The sequence below is a fragment of the Odocoileus virginianus genome, chromosome 3 (genome assembly GCF_023699985.2).
Source record: "Odocoileus virginianus isolate 20LAN1187 ecotype Illinois chromosome 3, Ovbor_1.2, whole genome shotgun sequence".
Lineage (NCBI taxonomy): Eukaryota > Metazoa > Chordata > Mammalia > Artiodactyla > Cervidae > Odocoileus > Odocoileus virginianus.
This window is the reverse complement of record NC_069676.1, coordinates 23,070,273-23,096,603: the sequence shown is the minus strand read 5'-3', so window position 1 is coordinate 23,096,603 and position 26,331 is coordinate 23,070,273. Positions and strand designations below refer to the sequence as shown.

Genomic DNA, 26,331 nt, shown 5'->3' with positions numbered 1-26,331 from the left:
GTTTTCCAATTCATCCAAAGATGCGTGGCATCCAAAGATGCCTCCATTGAGACTCACATTTAAGCTTTTAGTTGATAATAGTGATTCACTGAGCCAAAGGAATGAAGCAAAAAGAGAAAAGACAGAGTTTAGAGTGTTAGTAAGCATATCAAGCATGACTAATGGTCTGTGCAACAGGCCGTATCACCTTCAGTAGACAGTGCTGCAGGTCGTGGCTGATTCTTTGCATGACTATACAGTCCATGGAATTCTCCAGGCCAAAATATTGGAGTGGGCAGCCTTTCCCTTCTTCTGGGGATCTTCCCAAGCCAGGGATCCAACCCAGGTCTCTGGCATTGCAGGCAGATTTTTTACCAGCTGAGTCACAAGGGAAGCCCCATGGTCCTAAATCTATCCTTAAAAGATCATCAAAACTCTCTTCATTGCCAAATACAGCAATGTTGTTCTCCTCTTTGTATTTCATTTTTTGGCTGTACTTAACACTCGTTTTCTCTTGAAGGCATACTTTTCAAGGCTTCAGTGATACATATTTTCTAGATTATTTTGCCATCTCACCAACATTATTACTAATGTTGCTAGTCTCTACGGTTCTAGATGTACTACTCCGGTTATCTTTCAACTCTTCCTGTTGTTCAGCCTGGCTGCAATAATCACCTATATGTTGCTGACTCCTAAATTTTTAACTCAAGTCCTGAACTCTCCTCTTAGCTTTAGACCTTTACAGGTCAATACCCAAGACACCTAAAACTCAACATGCCCCAGAGAGATGCATCAACCACTTCTTCCCAATCTCTGCCTTACAGCTCATGTTAATGATGCCACCATATATCCAGTGTGACTCAGTGAAGAAGGAAGAAAAGAGAGAGGCAGAGACAGAAATAACATTTAGAACCAGAAAGGACAGGGGATTCTTTTCTTTTCTTTTCCTTTCTGGCCATGTCATGCAGTATGTAGGGTCTTAGACCAGGGGATAGGACCTGCACCCCCTGCAGTGGAAGTGTGTAGTTTTAACCACTGGACAGCCAGGGAAGTCCCAGGCAGGGATTTTTGAAATAGTCCAGCTCAGCAGTAGGTTAAGGAAGCACATGGACGCGTAAGCACACAGCAAAGACAACTTGGAAATTAGCTTTACTTCAAAATCATATTCAGCCCTACTTGTGCCTCTAATCTAAAAGCTATTTAAAAAATTAAGAATAATGAAAGACTCATGAACTTACCTATGCAATCCCCGTTTGCATCCTGCTTATAACCCATGTTGCATTCACATCGGTAGCTAGAAACAGTAGGTATGCAGCGTCCATTTAAACAGAGATTAGCATGGTGCTTACAGATATCTATTGTCTGGTTCAGAATAGCTATGAAAAATTAGAGCACAAATGATATTTCATCACTCCAACATGGATTACTTTCTTTAAAGTTGATTGTTAAAAGGATATTTAAGTACATTATTTAGGTGTACATATCAAAAGCTCGCATTATTCTGTAGTTTATTAAAACTTTAATGTTGAAACTTAAAAACTATTCTTGAGACACATGGTTATAACTTGCATTTGTTAAGTTATATATCTGGAAACTCTGCCCATAATGTCGTCTTTTTAAAATGTCAGGAATGTTCTACTGTACATTTGAATGCGTCCCACTTTTTTTTTTGTAACCATGCTGAATATCCAGATATAGTAAACAGGCAATATGCCAAAAAGAACAAACATAACACTGTAAGACATCATTAAATATTATTAGCAAGAGCAGTTATTTTAAAAAAGAATGAACTTAAATGTCAAACACGCCAACGCCAATTCTGGCTAGAAGCCCACAGTTTTCAATTTCTTAAGTTATTCAACAAAAGAGGGCGAGGAAAAGAAAAGCTATTTCATTATAATATTTGTTTAGGCACAAGCAAGACATATTCAATTTATCTCAGTTGAGAAATGGTTCTGGAAAATAATTCAAGGAGTGTATGACTGAGACAGCTACAAGTAGCCAAATGAAATACTGGAACCAAAAAGAATGCTCTTTAATGGCATCATCTGATCTTGGAATATTACCCCACTCTCACCTCTATTTTCAAAGAGAACCTGGGTCACTCAGTCTTTTCTCCAACTTAGAAAGTTTATGGAACATAAAAATAACACTACACTAAGACTGTTTTACTATATTATGCTTTAGACCTCAAAGCAGATTTCTGCACATACACACACATACCTTTTGGGAAAAATGATTAGATATTATAATATTTTTTAAGGGGGAAACTAGAGAGTCTACACACAAAGCGAGCACTCACTTAGCCCGGTGATGATGGGCCCCTGTCCCCCGGCCCCTACGCCAGCTCCCCCAACGCCAGGAGAAAAGCCGTTGCCTCCAGGGATGGGGATGAAGCCTGCTCCTCCGGGGCCATAGCCATTGCCGTTGCCACCCGGGGCAAAGCCATTCCCCCCCGCGCCTCCAGGCCTGGAGCCAGCACTCCCTGGAATCCCTCCTATGGGAAGGCCATCCAAGCAAAGTCTGCGATATTCCTCTAAAAGAGAAGAAGGTTCAGTTAAACACAAACAGAGTTATTTCTGTATAATAAAGGTAATTTGTGTACTGTAATAATCATTTTAGGTTATCTATGCTTCGTGATATGAATGAGTCAGTTATTAGCTGATAAATGTTTTCAATGCCAGCAGTAGCAGGAAAAATACAGGTGCTTCAGGAAAAAATTGAAATCTACAAGCCATATTTTAACTGAGTTGCATACCCAAAGCATTGTCTATACATATACTTTGATTTTATGTCTCTAAGTGCAACTCATTAAATTCCAGATATAACTGTAAATGCAAGAAATTCACTTGAATGGATGGATATTAAACCTTTAAGTAATTCATTCTATATTTGGTTTTACTTAAATCTCCATCAATAACATACCTACACATTTTCCCTCTTTTCTTTTTTTAAGGGATTAATATGATTTAGAATAATTTTTTTCCTAACGTGGACTCTTAACAGAATACAGCATTTAGTAAGCTTTTAAATCTGCTAATTGTTTGTCCAAGTATCAAAGTTGATGGAAAAAAGCATAATTGCCTTCTTTTCTTAACTGTGCTCAGAATTAGGGCACAGTATAAGAAGAAATGAAAACTGTTTAACTCAAGTAATTGTTTGAGTATTAATATGACTAGGATGATGAGTTTTCAAAATGATACACTATGCATTATCTCTGGTTTTAAAAAAATTTTACTACTCAATTTTTGGAATTACAAGGATTAGAAACTTAGGAAGAAAGGCTCTTTTTTTTCCCTCCATAACAGAACATACAGATGCATATCTTTATAAGCATATTTCAAAAAGCTGAATTATTTTTCATACTTAGAACATGGAGGCAATATAATAACATATTATCGATATACATTTATGTGATGAACACTACACTCTACTATGCATGTTATATTAACAAGAGGAACTACTTCTCGTTCATTTCAGAGTAATTTTCTGGTATAGCCTCAACTACACGGCAGTTAATATAGCAAAGTGAATGACAGTGAGTTCTGAATACAAAATTCAGTGTATTCTGAATTTTCAAGGTCATTAGAAAAGGGAGGAAATATCTCTTAAGGACTGAAACACAATAAGCTGAGGGTAATCCTAAAATAAAATAAATGAAGGCCAAACTTTGTTACTCAAGCTTCAAATGGAAGATTAGGTTTTAAAATTGAACTTAAATACCGACATTCAAAATAATTATTAAAATTCTTGCTTAAAGTTAATACATGATAGGTGGTTAGGGTTTTGTCGAATATTAACAAAGAGAATAGAATGAAGACTGATCCCAATAAACAATGTCATTCTAACCCCCTGTTAGTGAAGACACTAACAGGAATGCAAAGATGATCTGTCTTTAAGGAAAACACCAAAGCACATTATTGCTACTAATTTCCCTGACGCGGCGTGGCCTAAGCACACGAGCAGCCCACAGCTCACCGGAGCCCCTGGCGGGACAGGCTTCAGGAATGGTCCCAAGGCCCCAGCAGCGGCCGGGCTCACAGCAGCACTGCATTCTGGTCATCCTGCCCGGAAGCTCTTGCGCACAGCGACCGTTCACCAGGCCTGAGAAACATGTGCCTGTTCTCTGATCTAAACACGGGAAAAGAAAACAGAAGACACGACAGAATCACCCTGAGTCCTCACATCATTTACTGCACACGTTAGGAGATGCTAAGTTAAGGGGATTATTTTACTTAATTTCTATTACATCTCATTCTTTCAAGTTCTATCACATTTATTCATGCTTTTGTCTATTTACAAGTAGATACTCACTGAGCATCTATGCCATGCCATACCCCCGGTATACAAAAACGAGAGGCATGAAGAGCTATGACCCCACAATGCCGTAAGAAGTCACATCCAGAGAGATGCAGAGCTCAAATGAGGGAAGGCGACAAACCCATCTCAGCCTAGACTAGTCAGCCAGTCACCCAGCAGACCTGCAGATGTACGCTGTTGTTCACTACAAAAATTGTATGGTCATTTACTACACAGCAACACTAAACTGACACAGGTACTATTTTAGAAAGACTGATCAGAACAGCTCCTTTGAGGCAGTGACATCTGAGCAGACGTTAAAAAGGTGAGAGCATGAGCCACACAAGCAACCTGAAAGAAGAGGAGTTCAAAGAGAAAGAAGATGTGTTTCACGTGCATGAAAAACGAGGCAGTGTGACTGGAGAAGAGAAGGCAGAAGGGGGGTGGGAGATTCTGAGCTCAGAGGCATACAGAGGGCAAGAGCACGTACAGCCCCCAAAACCACGAGGGAAGTACTTTCTGATTTTATTTGGAGCACCAGAAAGAGCGAGTCCAGTTTCACTACATATTATTTAACTTTTAACAAGATGCTTCCAAGAAGTTCTCTCCGTGACCATAAGAAACACATACCACAACCATCAGGAGCTACATGTCACTGATGCAGATGAAACTATTAACTAGAAATAATGCTATTGATAAGGAAGGCCTAATTTTTTACACTAGATACTGAGTTTATAAATAAATATGTTATTTCCTTGAATGGTCCAAAGCTTACCTCAGGTTGCTTCCACGCTATTGTTAAATAAAAGAATTGGCTTTAGTTAGGTATTATTCCATGCAAGAATCAGACTGCCTATCAGTGCCCAAAAGAAACCCAGTATTACCAAGAGAAAGTACAGAATTCAGCTCATGCAGGCTTACTTAAAGGCACTGCAGACACTTTATAAATGTCACTTTTTAAAAAATTTATTTATTTTAATTGGAGGCTAATTACTTTACAATATTGTAGTGGTTTTTGCCATACACTGACATGAATCAGCCATGGGTGTACATGTGTTCCCCATCCTGAACCCCCCTCCCACCTCCCTCCCCATCCCATCCCTCTGGGTCATCCCAGTGCACCAGCCCTGAACACCCTGTCTTATGCATCAAACCTGGACTGGAGAGCTGTTTCACATATGGTAATATACATGTTTCAATGGTATTCTCTCAAGTCATCCCACCCTCCCACAGAGTCCAAAAGTCTGTTCTATACATGTGTCTCTTTTGCTGTCTCACATATAAGGTCATCATTACCATCTTTCTAAATTCCATATATACGTGTTAGTATACTGTATTGGTGTTTTTCTTTCTGACTTACTTCACTCTGTATAATGGGCTCCAGTTTCATCCACCTCATTAGAACTGACTCAAATGTATTCTTTTCAATGGCTGAGTAATATTCCATTGTGTATATGTGCCACAGCTTTTTTATTCATTTGTCTGCCAATGGACATCTAGGTTGCTTCCATGTCCTGGCTATTGTCAACAGTGCTGTGATGAACACTGGGGTACACATGTCTCTTTCAGTTCTGGTTTCCTTGGTGTATATGCCCAGTAGTGGGATTGCTGGGTCACCAGTTGGGTGTGGACAGGATGGCTGTCATTGGGAATAACTTCACAGGCAGATTTCGACTCCCAAGAATGATCCAGGAAAATTGTTTCTAGAATATTCATTTTAGAAACTTAAAGTATTATATTCTTAAATTTACTTGATTTACTCATCATGAATAGGATGAAAATTAAGATATGGAACTTCTAAACTCTTCACAGTAACCATTGTTACAAAATACATTCAGTGCTACACAGTATGCTGATTGTATTTGTCTCTTCAAGGATCTCTGAGGAGGAGGTTGAACCATAAGATTTGGGAAGAAAAAAGAAAAGAGTCATAGACTTGAGTTGGGATACCCAGGTTTACATCAAAATATTATTAATTATTTTATTCTGTAACCATACCTACCTACTTCTTATTCATGAAATAGGGTTAATGGGAGGATTAAACAAAACAATATATGTTCTGTTTCTAGCAGAATGATGTATTAGATACCCTGAGTATCCCTCCCAAAGGAAACATTCTTGATAAAACATGAAAAACGACTTTAAAAAATCATCTCACTGACATGAAAAAGGGGAAAAACTGAGTCTCAAAATGAAGTGAAAACAGGAATCTTTGGAGGTTAAGTGCACACCCACATTTCAGCTTTTGCGCTTCTGTAAACTCTGAAGACTCTGGTTTTCAACTCTGATAGTTTTACAGGGGCCAGAACCTAAGAGATAAAAGCCCAGATTCACCTCTCTAATACAAAATGTAACAGGACACTCCCTCATAAAGTAGGGGTCCCAAGCAGCTATATCCTTGTTATATGACTAAACCAGAGAAAAGCAACTAAGAGATTTGCCTGTTTCAACCTTCATGCTGGATGGAGGGAAAAAAAAAAAAAGGCTCTTCCTAAGAATGTGAAACCACAAGCTCTTTCTCACATAAATGGCTTTGTTGTCAAAATATTAGGTTTGTGTTCTGAAAATTTCAAAGGAGGAATATTACATAAAGAGGTCTCCAAGCAGAGATATTCAAAACACCTCACAAAAACCAACACAACTGAGGACTTAATACTGACATAGGTCTCAAAGAATTTCCACATATAAAGTTCCAGGAAAAAAGGAGTAGATAACAGTAAAGTAACTAAACAAGTAGGTAAATAAATAATACACAGGTAAACAAAGCTCAATGAAAGTTAGCTGGATAAATAGCAGGTTTCAGATACTGGAATGGTCAGATCAATTTTGAAAAATCATTAATAGTTTTTAATCAATGATAATTCATTATATATTAATAACTAACCTTTAATATATTTAAGCAATCAGAAAACTAAAAATGTGAACAGAGAAAACAAGTCCACAAACAATGAAAGAACAGACTTAAAAACATTCAGTGAGGTGTCTATAAATAAAACAATCATAACTGAAATAAAACACTTAGTGACTATATTAAGCAGTGTACTGCACATAGTACAGTTAATGGACATGAGTTTGAGTAAGCTCCAGGAGTTAGCGATGGAAAGAGCAGCCTCGTGTGCGGCAGTCCATGGGTGGCAAAGAGCTGGACACGACTGAGTGACTGAACTAACTAACTAACTGCACGTAGATGAAGAGAGAATTCCTGAGCTGGAAAATATAGCTGAATATATCGTGGTAGTGTAGTTCAGAGTCAAAGAGATGGAAACTCTTGGAAAGAGGTTAAAAACTATGCGGGTGAGTGTGAAAAGGTAATTTACATCTAATAAGACTAATACGAGTATTAGAAAGTGTCAAAAGCAGACAGCAGGGCAAGAGGCCATAGTGAACAGATATTAGTTTACAACTTTCTAATGATGTTGCAAGATAAGTTCAGATCTAGGTAGTTCAATAAATCCAATAAATAGCTAAAGTAAGTAATAATACTTACTTTAAATAATAGTGAGAGTTTATAAATAAGTCCAATAAGTAGTTAAATAAATAAAAGTGGGAAAACTAAAAAGAAATCCAGAGTTTGCACCACACCACTCTGAAACTGCAGAACAACAAAAAAAAGGTGAAGATCTTAAAAATAGCTAGAAAAAAAAGATAGATTACCTGATAAGGAATTATATTTAAATCAAGCACTGATTTCTTAATAGCACCAGTGGATGCTAGAACACAACAGAATATTATCTTCATATGCTGTGATAAAATAACTGTCAACCTAAAATTCTGTACCCCAAGAAACCATCTTCCAGAGGGAAATAAATTAAGGCCATTTTCAGGAAAACATAAACTGAATTTTCTACAAAAAGGTTCTTGACAAAGTAAATTTTAGAAGAGGTGTTTTAGGTAAAAGGGAAAGCAATTCCAGAGGAAGGTTTAAAATATATAAATAAATAAAGAGGGAAAACACTGTTAAGATATATGGACAAGTAATAAAATATCAAACAACAATAATAATAATGATTAATTTGTTGCAAATGAGGAGTGGAAATTGGTTGGACTTTTTTACCTTGGAAGGGGGAGATCAAAGTGTAACCTAGAATGGTTACATTAGAATGGTTATATTAGAATATATTCTTTTACTGTTTATATGTGGGTAAAAATACAGACAATTTTAAGCTTTAAGTTGTTATATATATATATCCTCAAACAGCCAGGATAATCACTAAAACCACAGAAATAAAGTATGTATTTCTAAACAACAGATGAAAAAGAATGGGCTGTGGAAGAATGGAAGGAGGGAATGAAAGGATGAAAGTCAGAATAAATCCAAAAAGTAAAGTGAGAAACAGAAAATAACAAAAAAGAGAAAGTACAGGAAAAGTACAATAAATGAGAAGCAAAAAATGATTATAACAGAAATAAAACAAATGCATTAGTTACTGTAACAAACACAAATGAATTTAAATATCAATTTAAAAGATAAAGATTTTGAGACCATGTGCCCCAAAATTTAGAGTTAGGCTCTTTGAAGAAACATATTTAAAATAAAAGGAAGCAGAAAGATTGAGAGAAAAAATATCCAAATAGCATATATTTAAATCCTCCTCTCCAATTCACAAAATGCGATGCAAAAAGACATTAGATAAAACATATCAAAAGAAAATATTTAGAAACATATCAAGAGGAAAAGAAAGAAAATTTTAGAGAGTCAATACATATCAAAAAAGGTGCAATTCACTATAAAAATAAAACACTTTTAAGCAGTCATTACCTTATAACGTAGCATCAAAACATTAAAGTAAAAACTTAAAAGGCCACATGAAGAAACTGAGAAATCTCCCACAAAGGTGGAACATTTATACACCTCTGTCAGTAACTGATAGACACAGCAGATAAAATCTAGTAGTTCTAGAGAACATTTGAACAGTACAGTTAACATGTTTGATCTAACAGATATAGCTATCCAACGGGAAAACACAAAACTTTTTCAAGCCCACAAAGAAGATTTTCAAACCAGGGGAACCCCTGACACTTCTAAACCACTCATGTGTCAAATACACCAACACACTGGAAATAAGGTAACATGTTTAAAAAAAAAAAAAGAGTAGGAGCGGAACAGGAATCTGTACTAGTCTCAGAATTTGGAAGTCTTCAATGATATTGTGAGAGGTCCACAAATATGTACTTACACTGAATACTGCAATGCAAATAAAAATGCCTCGTAATATATAGGCACTACTACAATTCCCACTAATGGATATTCCATTGTGACTAGTAAAGTACAAATTCATTTAAAATTATTACTAAATATCCAGTAGTTTGTTTCATTATGTATTTTTCTCAAAGATATTGGGTTATCATCATGCATGGATCTGAAAACATTTTTGATGTTAAGGAGGAGGTCTTCAAATTCAGTAAACATAATTAACTACTATCCTATAGTTTGAAAACCTCTCATCAGTCCTATAAGATATGCTGGAGGAAACCATGTCACTGTTGAAAGGACTGAGGGACAGAAAGAGAGGACTGGCAAGTAAACCATAACTAATATTCATAAATTCTATAATTAGTCTCTTCAAGGAAATCAAACCAGTCCATCCTAAAGGGAATCAACCCTGAATAGTCATTGGAAGGATGGTGCTGAATTTGAAGCTCAACACTCTGGCCACACGATGCAAAGAACTGACTCTCTGGAAAAGACCCTGATGCTGGGAAAGACTGAGGGCAAGAGGAGAAGGGAGCGATAGAGGATGAGATGATTGGATGGCATCACTGACTCAATGGACAAGAGCTTGAGCAAATTCAGGGAGACAGTGAAGGACAGGGAAGCCTTGCATGCTGTGGCTCATGGTGTCACAAAGTCGGACATGACTTAACAACTGAACCATAGCATTAACATCGGAGAGGTAAACAATCTACTTTGAATCCTTTGCATCAAAAACATGAAAATGTGATACAGGCACTGTAGCGTGATGTCTCATAGTTAAGATCTCTCCAAAAATACATTACAAAAGGAAAACAGTGCCTTGGAACTGGGTTATTTCCTTTGTCTCTCTGAACTGCAAGATCCTTAGAAAGTACTGTGTTGAAAATATGCCATATGGAAGAATAAAAAGGAATATCCCATACAACTAAAAGTTGTCAAGACAGCGCATCCCTTCAAATATGGAATTCTTAGGGGCAAAGAAAGATGAAGCCTGTTTATAACACCATTAGAACAAATTCTTCTAGTGCTTGGTATGTGTTTAACTGCAGAACTGCTATGTTGTAAGTAATGAAAACATATCTATTCCTCTAATAATCTCCTATCACCCTCGCTATACTCCCAGAAGGTTTACATCAAGTCTTATTTAAAGCCACACTGAGAAAGAGGAAGCAATCCATCTCCTTTGATTAAAACATAAATCTACCTTGAAACAAAATATGGTACTCTTATCAGAGTTTGTTTCATGGCTTGACATTTAGTCTAAACTTGATTTCAAAGAACTAATAGTTAATTATACAATGTGATGAAAACTTGGTAAAAGACGGGGGAGGTTGTACCTTGAAAAAACACATCTCTTGTTGAATGAGCTTTGCTCATTAAAAATGAAGGGGTCAACCAGAAAGCCATGATGAGGTGAGCTCAAGTCAGAAGACTAGCGATAGTATGTGTTCAGTAGATAAAAATCATGGCCTCAGACTTCATCCACTGATTCTGCAGGCCTGCACTTGCCCTATGAGGGTCTGGCATCAACCTGAGTTCCATTTGACTAATTCTGAAGATTCTTGCTATTTCTAAAATACTTGCATGTTGCTTTCGTGTTGCCACCATACACGACTAACTAGAACTAGGAAGAATGAATAAGAGAACCACTATGGCTCCTTGGTTTACTTCTTCCTTTAAAGCAGAGAAGTTTTTCTTCCTTGTTACCTAACTTTCTCTTTCAAGGACATTCTTTATTAATTAAAACTATGCCCCCTGACTCACCAGTCACTTTTATATGATTATTCTGATTAAAATTAAAATGCTATACAGTGTTTGGTTTCAGCCCTGTCTCCTCTACACCCTTTCAGTTCAGTTCAGTCACTCAGTCGTGTCCGACTCTTTGTGACCCCATGGACTGCAGCACACCAGGCCACCCTGTCCATCACCAACTCCCGGAGTTTACTCAAACTCATGTCCATTAAGTCAGCAATGTCATCCAACCATCTCATCCTCTGTTGATCCCTTCTCCTCCTTTGATCTTTCCCAGCATCAGGGTCTTCAAATGAGTCAGTTCTTCGCATCAGGTAGCCAGAGTATTGGAGTTTCAGCTTCAGCATCAGTCCTTCCAATGAATATTCAGGACTGATTTCCTTTAGGATGGACTGGTTGGATCTCTTTGATGTCCAAGGGACTTTTAAGACTTCTCCAACACCACAGTTCAAAAGCATTTATTCTTCGGCACTCAGCTTTCTTTATCGATTCCAACTCTCACACCCATACATGACTACTGGAAAAACCATAGCTTTTACCAGATGGACTTTTGTTGGCAAAGTAATGTCTCTGCTTTTTAATAAGCTGTCTAGGTTGGTCATAGCTCTTCTTCCAAGGAGCAACCATCTTTTAATTTCATGACTGCAGTCACCATCTGCACTGATTTTGGAACCCCCAAAAATAAAGTTTCTCATTGTTTCCCCATCTATTTGCCATGAAGTGATGGGACCCAGATGCCATGATCTTAGTTTTCTGAATGTTGAGTTTTAAGCCAACTTTTTCACTCTCTCTTTCACTTTCATCAAGAGGCTCTTTAGTTCTCCTTCGCTTTCTGCTATAAGGATGGTGTCATCTGCATATCTGAGATTATTGATATTTCTCCTGGCAATCTTGATTCCAGCCTGTGCTTCATCCAGTCCAGCATATCTCATGATGTACTCTGCATATAGGAGAAGGCAATGGCAACCCACTCCAGTACTCTTGCCTGGGAAATCCCATGGATGGAGGAGCCTGGTAGGCTGCAGTCCATGGGGTCGTGAAGAGTCAGACATGACTGAGAGACTTCTCTCACGTTTCACTTTCCTGTATTGGAGAAGGAAATGGCAACCCACTCTAGTGTTCTTGCCTGGAGAGTCCCAGGGATGACGGAGCCTGGTGGGTTGCTGTCTATGGGTTTGCACAGAGTTGGACATGATCGAAGCGACTTAGCAGCAGCAACAGCATTCTGCATATAAGTTAAATAAGCAGCGTGACAATATACAGCCTTGACGTACTCCTTTCCTGATTTGGAACCAGTCTGTTCTTCCATGTCCAGTTCTAAATGTTGCTTCTTGACCTGCATAAAGATTTCTCAGGAGGCAGGTAAGGTGGTCTGGTATTCCCATCTCTTGAAGAATTTTCCACAGTTTGTTGTGATCCACACAGTCAAAGGCTTTGGCATAGTCAATAAAGCAGAAGTAGATATTTTTCTGGAACTCTCCTGCTTTTTCAATGACCCAGCGGATGTTGGCAATTTGATCTCTGGTCCCTCTGCTTTTTCTAAAACCAGCTTGAACATCTGGAAGTTCATGGCTCATGTACTGTTAAAGACTGACCTGGAGAATTTTGAGCATTATTTTGCTAGCGTGTGAAATAAGTGCAATTGTGTGGTAGTTCGAGCATTCTTTGGCATTGCCTTTCTTTGGGATTGGAATGAAAACTGACCTTTTCCAGTCCTGTGGCCACTGCCGAGTTTTCCAAATTGTTGGTATGTTGAGTGCAGCACTTTTATAGCATCATCTTTTAGCATTTGAAATAGCTCACTGGAATTCTATCACCTTCACTAGCTTCCTAAGGCCCACTTGACTTCGCATTCCAGAATGTCTGGCTCTAGGTGAGTGATCACACCATCATGAATATCTGCGTCGTGAGTATCTTTTTTGTACAGTTCTTCTGTGTATTCTTGCCACCTCTTCTTAGTATCTTCTGCTTCTGTTAGGTCCATACCATTCCTGTTCTTTATTGTCCCATCTTTGCATGAAAAGTTCCCATGGTATCTCTAGTTTTCTTGAAGAGATCTCTAGTCTTTCCAATTCTATTGTTTTCCTCTATTTCTTTGCTTTGATCACTGGGGAAGGCTTTTTATCTCTCCTTGCTATTTGGAACTCTGCATTCAAATGGTATATCTATCCTTTTCTCTTTTGTCTTTCGCTTCTCTTCTTTTCAGAGTTGTTTGTAAGGCCTCCACAGACCATTTTGCCTTTTTGCATTTCTTTTTCTTGCGGATGGTCTTGATCACTGCCTCCTGTACAATGTCACGAACCTGCATCCATAGCTCTTCAGGCGCTCTGTCTATCAGATCTAGTCCTGTAAATCTCTCTCTCACTTCCACTGTATAATTGTACTGAAACTTCTGTAAAGCGCAAGGAAACGCACTAGGATATTGTGGCAACATCACATTACCTTAAGGACTTTTAAATGCTTACTCTCCATTTTCTGAACTTGGCTTGTTGCTGACTGGCAATTCTGCGTTACCCAGGTTCCCTGCTAGCTCTCTGAGCACAGCAGTAGCTGGCACATTAACTTGGATACAGAGTCTGCTCACTGCTGCCTGTCAATCAGGCTTCCCTGGTGACCCTGATGGTAAAGAATCTGCCTGCAATGCATGAGACACAGATGTGGGTTAGATAACTGGGTCGGGAAGATCTCCCGGAGAAGGGAATGGTACTCCAGTATTCTTGCCTGGAGAATTCCATAGACAGAGGAGCCTGGCAGGCTCCATGGGGTTGAAAAGAGTTGCCTGTCAATCACTACTGACTCAGTGTTGACTGCCAGTCACTCTTCTTGCCTCCACCGCAACGTGGAAATGAAGTATTAATAATGTCATGAACATTAAAATGATATAAGGGTAATTAAGTTGTGCTATGAAAAATGCTTCACTGTCTTCTTCCATCACATTTTAACATTATAATTAATTTCAATTTCATTGACTAATAAATAAACAGCATGAAATTTTCAAAAAAGAGAAAAAAATTAGGTATGGGTCTACTGTTTTTTAGAAATGATATCTCTTAGTAATCTTTGTTGAAAAAGAGGGCTGTTTCCCAGACATTTTAAAAAACTTGATGGAAAACATAAAATAAAAACAAATTAAGAATTTCATTTTTATACTTAGCACAAAACAAAATGAGAAAACTATCCCATTATAAATGACCATTAAACTCTCCTGCCATATGAAGCTATTTCTTATATATAAGAGAAAAAGGAAGCTTATTGTTGCCTTATAATGTTGTAAATATTCAGGGTGTTTTGAATAACTAAGGAATCAAGGCAGCATTCAGTATGTGCCACCCTTAGAATAAAGCTGCAGATAACATGCAGTTTCCTGCTCAAGAAAAAAATTTTGAGAGTATCCAGCTCATTATTGTTAGCATATATATGGTTACAAAACAAATAGCATGGAAATACTTATGACATACATAATTCAATCATAAATAAATTCCATCTAACAAAATACAGACTCAGATTTTTTAAAAAATCAAAATCAAAGATCTCTTACCTATTAAAATTCTAGGCTTATTTTTTTCTTATGTGGAAAACACATACTTATTCCAAATGAAACACAGTTAAATTCAAAAAATTTTTCAGCTGCTTACTTAATTTTAACATTGGTTTTGCAATTTTGGAATGTCATTCTCCCCTCCTCAGGGGCTTTCCTCTGTTTCTGGGTGAGGATATTGATACTGAAATGAGTGGAAACTCCTGGTTAGCATGGGACTCATGTGCTACAGCTCCTGGAGCTCAAGCAGGCTCTCGCACATTCTAAACATTGGAGACCATAACTCAGTGCCATCCCATCATCTCCAGCAGTCAAAGGATGCAAAGCAGCTATTAATTAATATTAATGAAATTCTTATGTTCAATCCCATCTCATGCATTCATTTGCTGGTTTGCCTCTTCATTCAGAAAAAGATTTACTGAGCCCAAACTTCTGTGGAAAGGACTGTATCAGGTACCGAGGACGGAAAGCTGCATAAGGCAGGACCTAATGGTGCTTACAGTCTGGCCAATGAGTAAAGCAAAAATACTTGCAACACTGTGATAAAGCCAGAAATGAAAGAAAGTAAAAAATATTATGGGAAGGGCTGACTGACTTTGTCCAGGAAGTAAATGTGGGTTAAGCAGGGATGGTTGTAAAAACAGTGACGTCTAAGTGGGGATTTAAAGGATGAGTTGGGTTTTAATGAGCATAGTAGGGGGAAGTCAAGATGCTTCAGGCAGAGGAAATACCGTGAGCAGTGTACTTATGTACCACAATAAGAGAAATGTGTGAGGCGGTAAGTGGTTAGAAACGAGTCCTGAATACAGGCTGGGTCAGGCTCTAAAGGGCTTTGAAAGTTCAGGTAATACAGGCTTAGAACTTCATATAAGAAACAAGAGATAAAGAGAGTTGATCATGATTTAATGGTAAACCATATATCTGACACTGAAGAAAACAACCTCAGTAAATTGTTGGGGATCTTCATCATGATTATTTCAATATGATGAAGTTTATGACTAAAAAAAGGACTTAGAAATTTAAGAAATAAGGGAGAAAGAAGTAACTTAGAAATCTGATCTAAAACACTAACACTTGTTATGGAAAATTCTGCCTTCTCACTAGTTGGTCTAGTTGTACAACTCATTCTCAAAGGCCTTCAATTACTCCACACTGTCTACCAAATAAAATACATGCATCTTATTTGGCATTTTCAGAACTTCACAGTAACAGCCTCACTTATGTCTCCAGGCACATTTCTTCTGGTCATTTCAAGAATATAGGTTTCCCAAAGTCAGAGTCTATGGCATCCAGCCAAGGATGCTCATTGATGACTTCTAAACTGACATTTTCCCTATAGGGCTGAGTTCATGCCTGTTTCAAGTGGAAGACTGCGTGTGTGTGTGTGTGTGTGTGTGTGTGTGTGTGTGTGTATGTACGCGCGCACGCATGCACATTCTTTTGCTATATAGTTTAAGAAAATTAACCCAAGTGTAGGTTGTTCTGCTAATTTTCAATTCTGTTAAATTATGTTAAATGAATCAGACTTAGTATGCAGTGAGCCAACTGATAGCACTGACCCTAAAAATAAATAATCTACTCAGTTTTACAGACTTAACATCTATAATGTATTACCAAGTGTAAGACAGAACTCTGATTCATTCGTAAAGAACAAATAATCATCATTCAAATCTTTTCAAAGCCAACTGTCCATGTGTTGGCAGAGAAACCACTCATGCTAGAGGCCTTGAGATCTAGGCAGAGGTCTCTGTTAAAGTATCTAAGGAGACAGTGCAGAACCAGAGTAACACAGATGCATGGAGACCTGGATTTAAACTCTGGCTCCATGGATCAGCCCTGATACATCATATAAGTCACTGAACCTCTCTGAACCTCAATGTCTTCATCTACAAATCAGAATACTTATGCCTATCACACAGGGCTATTAGAAGGATGACATCCTCATTCTCCTATACCTCTTTCTCCCCCTAATGATAATAAGTAGAAGGAATGAGGAATATTTTATTACATATTTACTAGAAGGAACAGAAGAACAGAGGTCAGTAGCTTACCCAAGGCCCTACCACTATGTGACAGTAAGGTGTAGATGGCCAGTGCCTTACACATGGTACGTGATTGATAACTGGCAGCTGTCAATTTTAATACTGCCACCACAGATTATTCTTTGACTGCTACTTTTCGACCACTGTCTATGATGACAACATAGTATTTTGAAGGCCGGATCTTCTCTCTCATCTCTTCGCTGTTGGATGGCCACAGCATGGTGCTTGGCGTCTCAACAAGTAAACTCAAGCCTTTTTATTGGTAGCCTGTGACCTCTAGTTTACATCTTAAACTCTCCGTACCCTCCATCCATCATCAACCCAGTTCATGCGTGCATCATTTGGGTATACAAATTCCCTGGTGCTTAGGGACGCACACACCCTCCCAATGGGGATGGGAGATGGTCACTGCCCAGACAGTCATCCTCTAGTGAACCAAGCAACTACAGTCTTTGGGTGCTGGTTTGATTTCCCTAATTCAATTCCTGTACTACATGAATCTTTAGTGATCTTAAAGTCTAAAGCTTATTCAAAAACAGATGACCTACACATGACTGAGAGCACTGTTTTATCTTTCTAAATCAAAGAGAACATGCAAATATATCTGGCTTTAGTTAAAATATGCTTAAAACACAAAATTAAAGGTATTGATTTCTTTTTTGTAATACCTATCTTCACTAGAATGAACACATGCTAAGTAAATAAGATACTGACTACATTCATGATTCCTAACAATGAAAGAACTGTTAATTACTACACTTTGTCTCTCAAAGCAGATTTTTAAAAATCTTTCTCGTGCCTTTGTGTCTGTAACACTCAGCAATGTTTTGAGGAACTCTTTCTTCATTTCAAAAATGACTCTGACAACATAAAGCAACTCAAATGACTTCTGATACTGAAGTTTGTGGCATGAGCACCTGGCTGATTAATCCCTCGATAGCAGTACCGTAAACAACTCTGTTAGTCACTTTCCCAAAGGTTTTATAATTGTTGCCATCTCCATACCTGTTTGGGCTGTTCTGTCATTAGAAAGAAGCAGTGCATTGTGCTTCTCAAAACCAAGAGGCTTACCAATACACCGAGAGCCATCTGTTGAGGTTACATATCCACGTGGACAAACGCAAAAATAGCTTCCCACGGTGTTGGAACATTCGCCAGTTTCACATATCCCAGGAATGATGCTGCACTCGTCAATGTCTAATCGGGAAGAAGGAGAAGATGACTGAGAAAAGCCTTCACTAAATAGCTTTTAAAAAGGATCCTTAAAAAAAAGTGTATGAGAGCACTTATGGTTGATTAGGTCGGATCGTATAACCTTGAAGACACTCTTGTTTCAGGCCCTAAAGAATTTCTCACACTATCTATGGGAACTGAGATGAAAGTAAACTCCCATGGCAGTAAAACAAGGCCAACGAAAGCAAAACTCCATATCCTCTTTTTCCTCCTCAAATGCAATTTAAATTGGAAATAAGTAAAGATGTAAATGTTTTAGTTTCCATTCTACATCATTTAGGGACTTATCCTACTAGAGACTTTTAAAAAAAACACACATGCAAGGGTTACATTTTTAAATACGAAATAAGTACATTTAAAATTTTATAGCTAATTTTCACATTAATTATCTGAACCAATGGAGGGTGGCAAACATCTTTTTTTTTTTTCCTATTTGGCTTCAGGATATGTTTTTGTACTTACATCTGAATATGGGTATATCTGGCATTCTGGGAATTAACTTCAAACCTAAAATAATACAGTAAAATGGCAAAGGGCAAACGTGGGTGGCTTTGGGAGTTATCCAGTTTTCCTATTGTGCCTCCCTAAATTTATCCATTCAGCTTACTCAGAGCTGGGACTAGTCTACTCCCTTTCACATTAATGAAAGGTCTGCTTTCTTTTAAATTTTCCCCAAACCAGAAAACCTGGCCATTTATATAAGCTTTAATGTACTTTTCTTTTCAATAAGCACAGAGAGGTGGAAAGTCAAACAAAGCTACAATTAGGTACACTGGGAGCGACTTGCTAATATACTGAAAAGGAAATGAGCCAGTGTTAAGAGAATCCAGTCAGAGATGCCTGGGAATTAGCTGTCCTCTCTAAGCAACACAGCTAGCAAAGACCAAGTGAATACAGGGAACAATTATAAAAGCTATAAGCCTAGATGATTACCAAAAAGTAAACCTGAGCTTTCAGTTTTTTAAAAGATGTGTGTATATATATATATATATGTATATATGCATTTATGTATATAAACATATATATGTATGTATATTCAGTCGCTTCAGTCGAGTCTGATTCTTTGTGACCCCATGGACTGTAGCCCACCAGGCTCTTCCATACATGGGATTCTCCAGACAAGAATACTGGAGTGGGTTGCCATGCCCTCCTTCAGGAGATCTTCCCCACCCAGGGATCGAACCCACGTTATCTCCTGCGTCTGCTGCATTGCAGGCACATTCTTTTACTGCTAAGCCAACAGGGAAGTCCCATATACGTATGTGTATGTATATACACACATATATACATACATGTACATATGTATATAAAGACATATACACATAAAGACACATATATACACTTAAATGCATTGATAAAAAGCACAGAAAAATTATATTCTAATTATAAATACAAGGAAATAAATTTTAAAGCCCACAATTTAAAAATGGTTGACAATGCCTTAAATTTCTTTCCTCTATTGCTCTATGTGATCCAACCAGTCCATCCTAAAGGAAATCAGTCCTGAATATTCATTGGAATGACTGATGTTGAAGCTGAAACTCCAATACTTTGGCCACCTGATGCAAAGAGCTGACTCATTTGAAAAGGCCCTGATGCTGGGAAAGATTGAAGGAGGGAGGAGAAGGGGACGACAGAGGATGAGATGGTTGGATGGCATCACTGACTCAATGGACATGAGTCTGAGTAAACTCTGGGACTTGGTAATGGACAGGGAGGCCTGGTGTGCTTTAGTCCATGGGGTTGCAAAGAGTCGGACACGACTGAGCAACTCAACTGAACTGAACTGAATTGCTCTATTCATTCTTTTTTTCACCACCATTTATTCTGACAAGTCATTTGTGCCTATAAGCGGTATCATGAAATAACTATATGCCTACGTCTTCTTGGAATGTTCTAATTCAAAAATATTACCAGAATCAGATAGTCTCTAAAATAGTATCTTCATTAGAGGCATAACAGTTAGCCACTGAAGGCACAGTGGTACAAATCATAATCTATCAATTCCCCTAGAGAGTCCAGAATTCTAACATGAATTGGTTATAAGAGGACCAAACATACAATGTGGTGAAAGAGTTACCATCAGATTTAATCCAACAAAGTAAAACCATATGTGCAAAATTAGGGTCTGTTGCATCTTGTGTTGCTATCTTAGTGCGGGGCATCTTAATAAAACTGAACGTAGATTCAGAAGAGAAAGGAAACTAGAAAGCTATACTGTGATAACCAGATAAATTGGTAATCACTTCTAGATAAGGAAGACAGAAAAAGCAAACCACACACAGTAAAGCAGGAAGCACTACAGAAGTGAAGTGCTTTCTTTCTGATCTCCTACGTCTAAAGGTACGCCAACAACCAAGGCACTTATGGAGCCTAGGACTAAGCCAAATTCTTAAAAATCAGGAACTTTAAAGTCTTTCATTTAAGCATTTACTCTTATTTTCAGGCATTTCCTTTCATAATAAAGTACTTCTTTGTGCGGTACTTCCAAATAGCCTTTCTGACAACAGAAAGAGTAGAAATTGAAAGATGTTTGACTTTTCTTTCAAGCAGAGAGAAAAAACCCTGGAACACAGAAGAACACATGGAATAAGATTAAATCTGTGAGATTTGTGTTAAACATTTTATTTTACAAAAACATGTTTCTTCCTTAGAATTAAGTAAGAACCTTAAAAGGTCAGCTTCAAAATAATTATATATAAAAAGGCTCTCAGTAAAGTAGTCAAGATTTCTATATGAAAAATAGATCTGCTCACCCACTCCCTCCTCTGGCTTTGACCACATCCTTAAGGCTGTCTTCCCTGATGGGAGCAAAATGGTTATAGCAGTTCTAGGCTAGATCTTTAACTAGGACATCTAGAGTAAGAGAAGTTATCTCTTCCAGTGGCTCACTCCTAAGACGAAGCGAATTTTTCCCCAGGAGCCCTCAGCAAATCTTTCCTTTTCTCCTAATGTCCTGAATTGAGTCACACACTAACACTTTTGAATTATTCCTATAGCCAGGAAAATGGGCTTATAGGCCCAGAGTCCTGAACTAACTACTATAGCAAGTGGAATATAGTTTTGGGTGTGTGTGACTGAGTTGCTCAGTCATGTCTGACTCTTTGCAATCCCATGGACTGTAGCCCGCCAGGCTCCTCTGTCCATGGAATTCTCCAGGCAAGAACACTGGAGTGGGTTGCCATTTCCTACTCCAGGGGATCTTCCCAACACAGGGACTGAACCTGAGTCTCCTGCACTGCAGGTGGATTCTTTACCACTGTGCCACCTGGGAAGCCCGGAATACAGTTAGCCTTAGACTAATAAAAGTAACAAAAAATCTGAAAATGCAGCACAGTCAAAGAATGGGAAGTGTACCAGCGTGATTCGGAAAATGACAAATATAAACTTTGCTAGTTAGCCATATGCTGAGCCCTGGAGAGCCTTCCCAAAAACTTAAGACTTTTTTTCTGAAATAATTTATGGTACTTATGAAGAGGTTTAAATTAAATAAGAACATCACATAAGCAAATTGATATATCAGAAAGACAATCCTCATGTTTAATGTACATAGATAATAAATAACCCAGTGATAAATGATGAGAGCCTTAAGCAAGCTTTATGATGAGTGAGAGAACACATATTCAAGAGATTCTAGGAGAATTCAGCAGGACTTTGCCCCTGGATAAGTTTCTCAGACTTATGGCTTGATTGAGAACAGAGCTAATGGTAGTGCTATTAACAGAAAACAGGACACATTTTGAGGTTCCGTTGAGTTTGGGACACTCTGAATATGAAATATTTGAGAGAAACAAGCAGAAATTCCAACTATGCAGCTAAAAATTTGAAACTCGGTAAAAAGGGGGTCAATATGTATACTTGTGGTTTATCACCAAGTCTGAACATTGCTTTTGAAGTTGCAGCAATAAATGAGATTTCCAAAGAAGACACATATATGAAAAGAATTGAGTTTGAGGAGGGAACTCTGAGAAACACCACCATCCAAGCGAAAGTCAAAAGAAGAGAAGCCAGCATAGGAGACTGGGAGCAAGGATCAGGGAGGTCAGAGTGAGAGTATGATGATGGCAGCAGGGTAAGGAAGAACTCTGTCAAAAAGGAGGGGACTTGAAGTGTGCCCTGGGAGGATAACGAAAAAGGATTGGAAAGTGTTTGGTAATTTAAATGGAACACAGACGTCTTCTTCTTTTTTTTTTTTTTTTTTTAAGAAAATTAGAGCTAAGCAAAACCATCTGACAGATTTCTGACTGCCAAGCCACATAACCTCGTATTTGTCAACCAACATTTACAACATTTACTGTAAATCTTACTCTGAGCAGAATATAATGAATAATTTGGTAAGTAGTGCTAAGTGTGATCTCAGATATCACTGAATTCTAAGAACACTGCCCTAGAGATTCTGTCAGTTCCAATATGTACATGTCGTACATAAAAGCAGAATCCATGTAACAATTATGTTACAGAGAACTTAGAACAAATAAAACAATAAATTGTTTTTAAAAAGTGCTTAAACAATATTTTCTTTCCATCCATGCCAAGGAACCACATGTATTTGGCTTAATTCCATATAATTTTTGTTTCAGTATAGAAAAAAGGTAAATATTATTTCTCTTATGCATACATTGAATTTTTATTTAACATACTATTTGAAACTAGGAAAGTGAAGTGAAAAGAGTCTCATCATGTACAGCTCTTTGTGACCCCATGGACTATACAGTCCATGGAATTCTCCAGGTCAGAATACTGAACTGGGTAGCCTTTCCCTTCTCTAGGGGATCTTCCCAATTCAGGGATCAAACCCATGTCTCCCACATTGCAGGCAGATTCTTTACCATCTGATCCATCACGGAAGCCCAAGAATACTGGAGTGGGTAGCCTATCCCTTCTCCAGCAGATCTTCCTGACCCAAGAATCAAACGGAGGTTTGATTGCAGGCAGATTCTTTACCAAATTTTACATAGAATAAATTGCTATTTCAAGTTTTTACAGGGACAAAGGGCGTTTTCAAAATGATAAAATAAAAATTAATTGGGTACTGAAAGGATGATACATATCAATTCTCAAAATTTCATTGTATATTTATCAACAGCTTTAGTGAAATTTAATAATTGGATGGTAACTTATCCAGTTAACGTACAAAATTCAACAGTTTTTGGTATTTACATGATTGTACAACCATCACTACAATTTAATTTTAGAGTAATTCATTCTTGCCAAAGTAATTCTACCCCTTTAGTAGTCACTCACCCTATCTCACTCCAAGACCTAGGCAATAGCTAATCTATAACTATCAGATCTATAACAATTAATTAATAAGCTATTTCTATATACTTGCCTATTCTGGGCATTTCATATAAAAGAACCATGAAATAAAGGGTCTTTCATGACTGGCTTCTTTCACTGAGCATCATGTTTTCAAATTTCAACTATGTTGTGGGATACACCAGAACTTCATTCTTTTTAATTGCAAATAATATTCTACTGTATGGATATACCACATTTTATGTATTCATCCATCAGTTGATGGATATTGTAATTAATTTCATTTTTTGGCTATTACAAGCAAAGCTACTATGAACATTTCAGTATTACTTCTCTGTGGACATATGATTTAATCTCACGTGGTATTGCTGAGTCATATGATAATTCTATGTTTAACTTAACAAGGAACTGTCAAATTGCTTTCCAAAGCAGCTGGAATATTTTACACTCTCACTTGCAATGTATGAGGATTCCCATTTCTCCACATCCTTGCCAACACTCATTATTACCTTTACTATTTTAAGGATGTGAGATGGTATCACATCATACTTTTGGTTTGCATTTCTTTAATGACTAATAATGTCGAACACACTTTAACGTGCTTATTGCTTTTATGTATCTACTTTGGAGAAATATCTATTCTATTACTTTGCCCAGTTTTAAATGAAGTTATTTGTTTTTTAATAGTTGAGTTGTATGAGTTCTTTATATATATATCCCATATCTGATACATGATTTGCATATAAATTTCCATATGAACCTTAGGATTAGACTGTGTATTTATTTTTAAAAAGTTGGAATTTTGACAGGAATTGTGTTACATCTATATATCAATTTTAGGAATACTGTCATCTTAATATTTAGTCTTCCAATCTACAAACATGGAATATCTTTCCTTTTATTTAGATTTTAACATCTTTCAACAAGGTTTTGTGTACAACAAAGGTTTTAAGTGTACAAGTCTTTCACTTAATTATATTTGTTCCTGAGCATTTAGTCTTTTGATCCTATAATAAGTGAATTTTTGGTTTCATTTTCATAATGTTCACTGCTAACGTATGGAAGTACAATTCATTTTTATATGTTGATATTCTATAACAACAACCTTGCTGACCATTGTGTTTAAAGAGTTTTTAGAGGATATCTTCTCCAGTTTAGTGTATACTTCACTCATTTTAGTTGATCCTTTATCCACTAAACACGTGTCAGCTGCAAATATATAGTTCTACTTCTTCCTTTCCAACCTGGATACTTTTTATTTCCTTTTCTTTCCTAACTGCCCTGGTTAGAACCTCCATCACAAAGTCGAACAGAAGTTGTGAGAATAAACATCTGTTTTATTTCCGGTCTTCAGGGAAATACTGGCTCTTTTGCCAGTTAGTATGATGTTAGCTGTAGTTTTTTTATATATGCCTTTTATCAGGTTAAGAATGTTCCCTTTTATTCCAAATTTGTTGATCATTTTTATCACAAAAGGGTGTCAGATTTTTTTCAAATATTTTCTCTGCACGTATTGAGATAATCATATGGCTTTTGTCCTTTATTCTACTTACATTTTATTACTTGATTTTCAGATGCTGAACCAACTTGCATTCCTGGGATAAATCCTAACTGATAATAATGTATAATCATTTTTATATGTGGACTGGATTTAGTGTGCTGACAGTGTCTGGAAGATATCTGCATCTATATTCATAAGAGATTCTAATGAAAATGGTATTCATTCTTTGAAACCCTCAATTTTCTCTCTTTAAACCAAATAAATAGATTTTGAGCATCTACCATTCATTCATGAACTTATCAAGTAATTGCTGATTAAAGGCCTTTGATTTGTCACATGTATGTTATACATAATCTCTAACCATCATGAATTAATGATTTATTAAGCAGATAAATTTAAAACAAGGCACAATCCCACCAGAGAAGATTAACAATATACTCTCTCAATTGAATTATGAGAAACAAGCTACTGGAGGACATAGTAGTTGATAAAGGATCCTAAAGAACGGGACAAAGTTGAAACATGCAGAGGAGATGGGAAAAACTGTGAGCCAAAAACTACAAATGAGTTTCCCAAGGGCAGAGGGAATTTATAAGGAGTAGAGGATAGAATTAGAAGGTTCTACTACATACCAGGCTATAGTCCATGGGGTCACAAAGAGCTGGACACAACTGAGCACAAATGAACAGTGAAAAAACTCAGAATAAAAATGGCATAGTGAGAGGTGACCAAAGAGATGGAAGAGAGAGGTTTGTGTTAATGATATATGTAGGATGGACTTCATCATAGGTAAGAGGAAGAGTTGGGAAAAAGAAGAGATAAAAGCTAGAAAAGTGAACTTACGTGTCAATAGTAAGAGTTAGAAAGGTGACGGAATTAGGTGTGGAGCAAGAACATTTTACTCTGGAAAAGAAGGGAAGACACTTCAACAAATGCAGGGAAAATAGAAAATGAGGATATAGTAATAGAGGGAATCCGAGGTTGAGTAAATTCATGTCAAACAGCTCCAGTCTTCTTGACAGGATAAAATAGCAAGTGCAGATGATACAAAACTTAAATGTGCAGAAAAATCACCTGGACAGCTTATTAAACATGCAGATTTTGACCTCTAGTCAGGATGTTTTGGTATGCCCCTTCTGTTCCAAACACGGAACAGTGACAGATCACATTTTAAAAGAAAAAAAAAGAAAAGAAAACCAGAAAGAGCCAGCTGGTTTCAAAATACAAGATGAACATTTCCTTGGACCAGAAATAGAATTCGCTAAGCTGTGAGTACAGCTGAAACCAAGTGTTTGCTGGACTCCTTCCCCAAAGGCTGGCCGTGATGGCCAGGAGATCACAATTACCCCTGATGAAGATATGGTGTGACAAATACGAGGGCAGGCACTAGATAACATGGGAATGCACAGGGAAAAAAATGGGTCAGGAGAGTTACACAGGAAAGTGACAGACTGAAACGTAACAGACAAATCGGTCTAAACCAGGCTATGAAAATTAAAAGGAGTGTTGTTATCCAAGCAGAGGGAGATGACAC

The 26,331-nt window shown here is 37.4% G+C and overlaps 1 protein-coding gene across 1 annotated transcript in view; it reads right to left on the bottom strand.

Moving 5' to 3' along the window:
* The window catches only part of FBN2 (fibrillin 2), a 220,154-nt gene that overhangs the window by 102,057 nt on the left and 91,766 nt on the right, over window positions 1-26,331 (bottom strand). Inside the window, exons 8-11 of the mRNA XM_070465076.1 lie at window positions 17,876-18,001; window positions 3,958-4,110; window positions 2,282-2,515; window positions 1,218-1,355 (exon numbers count right to left, since the gene is read on the bottom strand). Coding sequence (XP_070321177.1) covers window positions 1,218-1,355; window positions 2,282-2,515; window positions 3,958-4,110; window positions 17,876-18,001 — 651 coding nt within the window. The remainder of the gene's footprint in view (window positions 1-1,217; window positions 1,356-2,281; window positions 2,516-3,957; window positions 4,111-17,875; window positions 18,002-26,331) is intronic.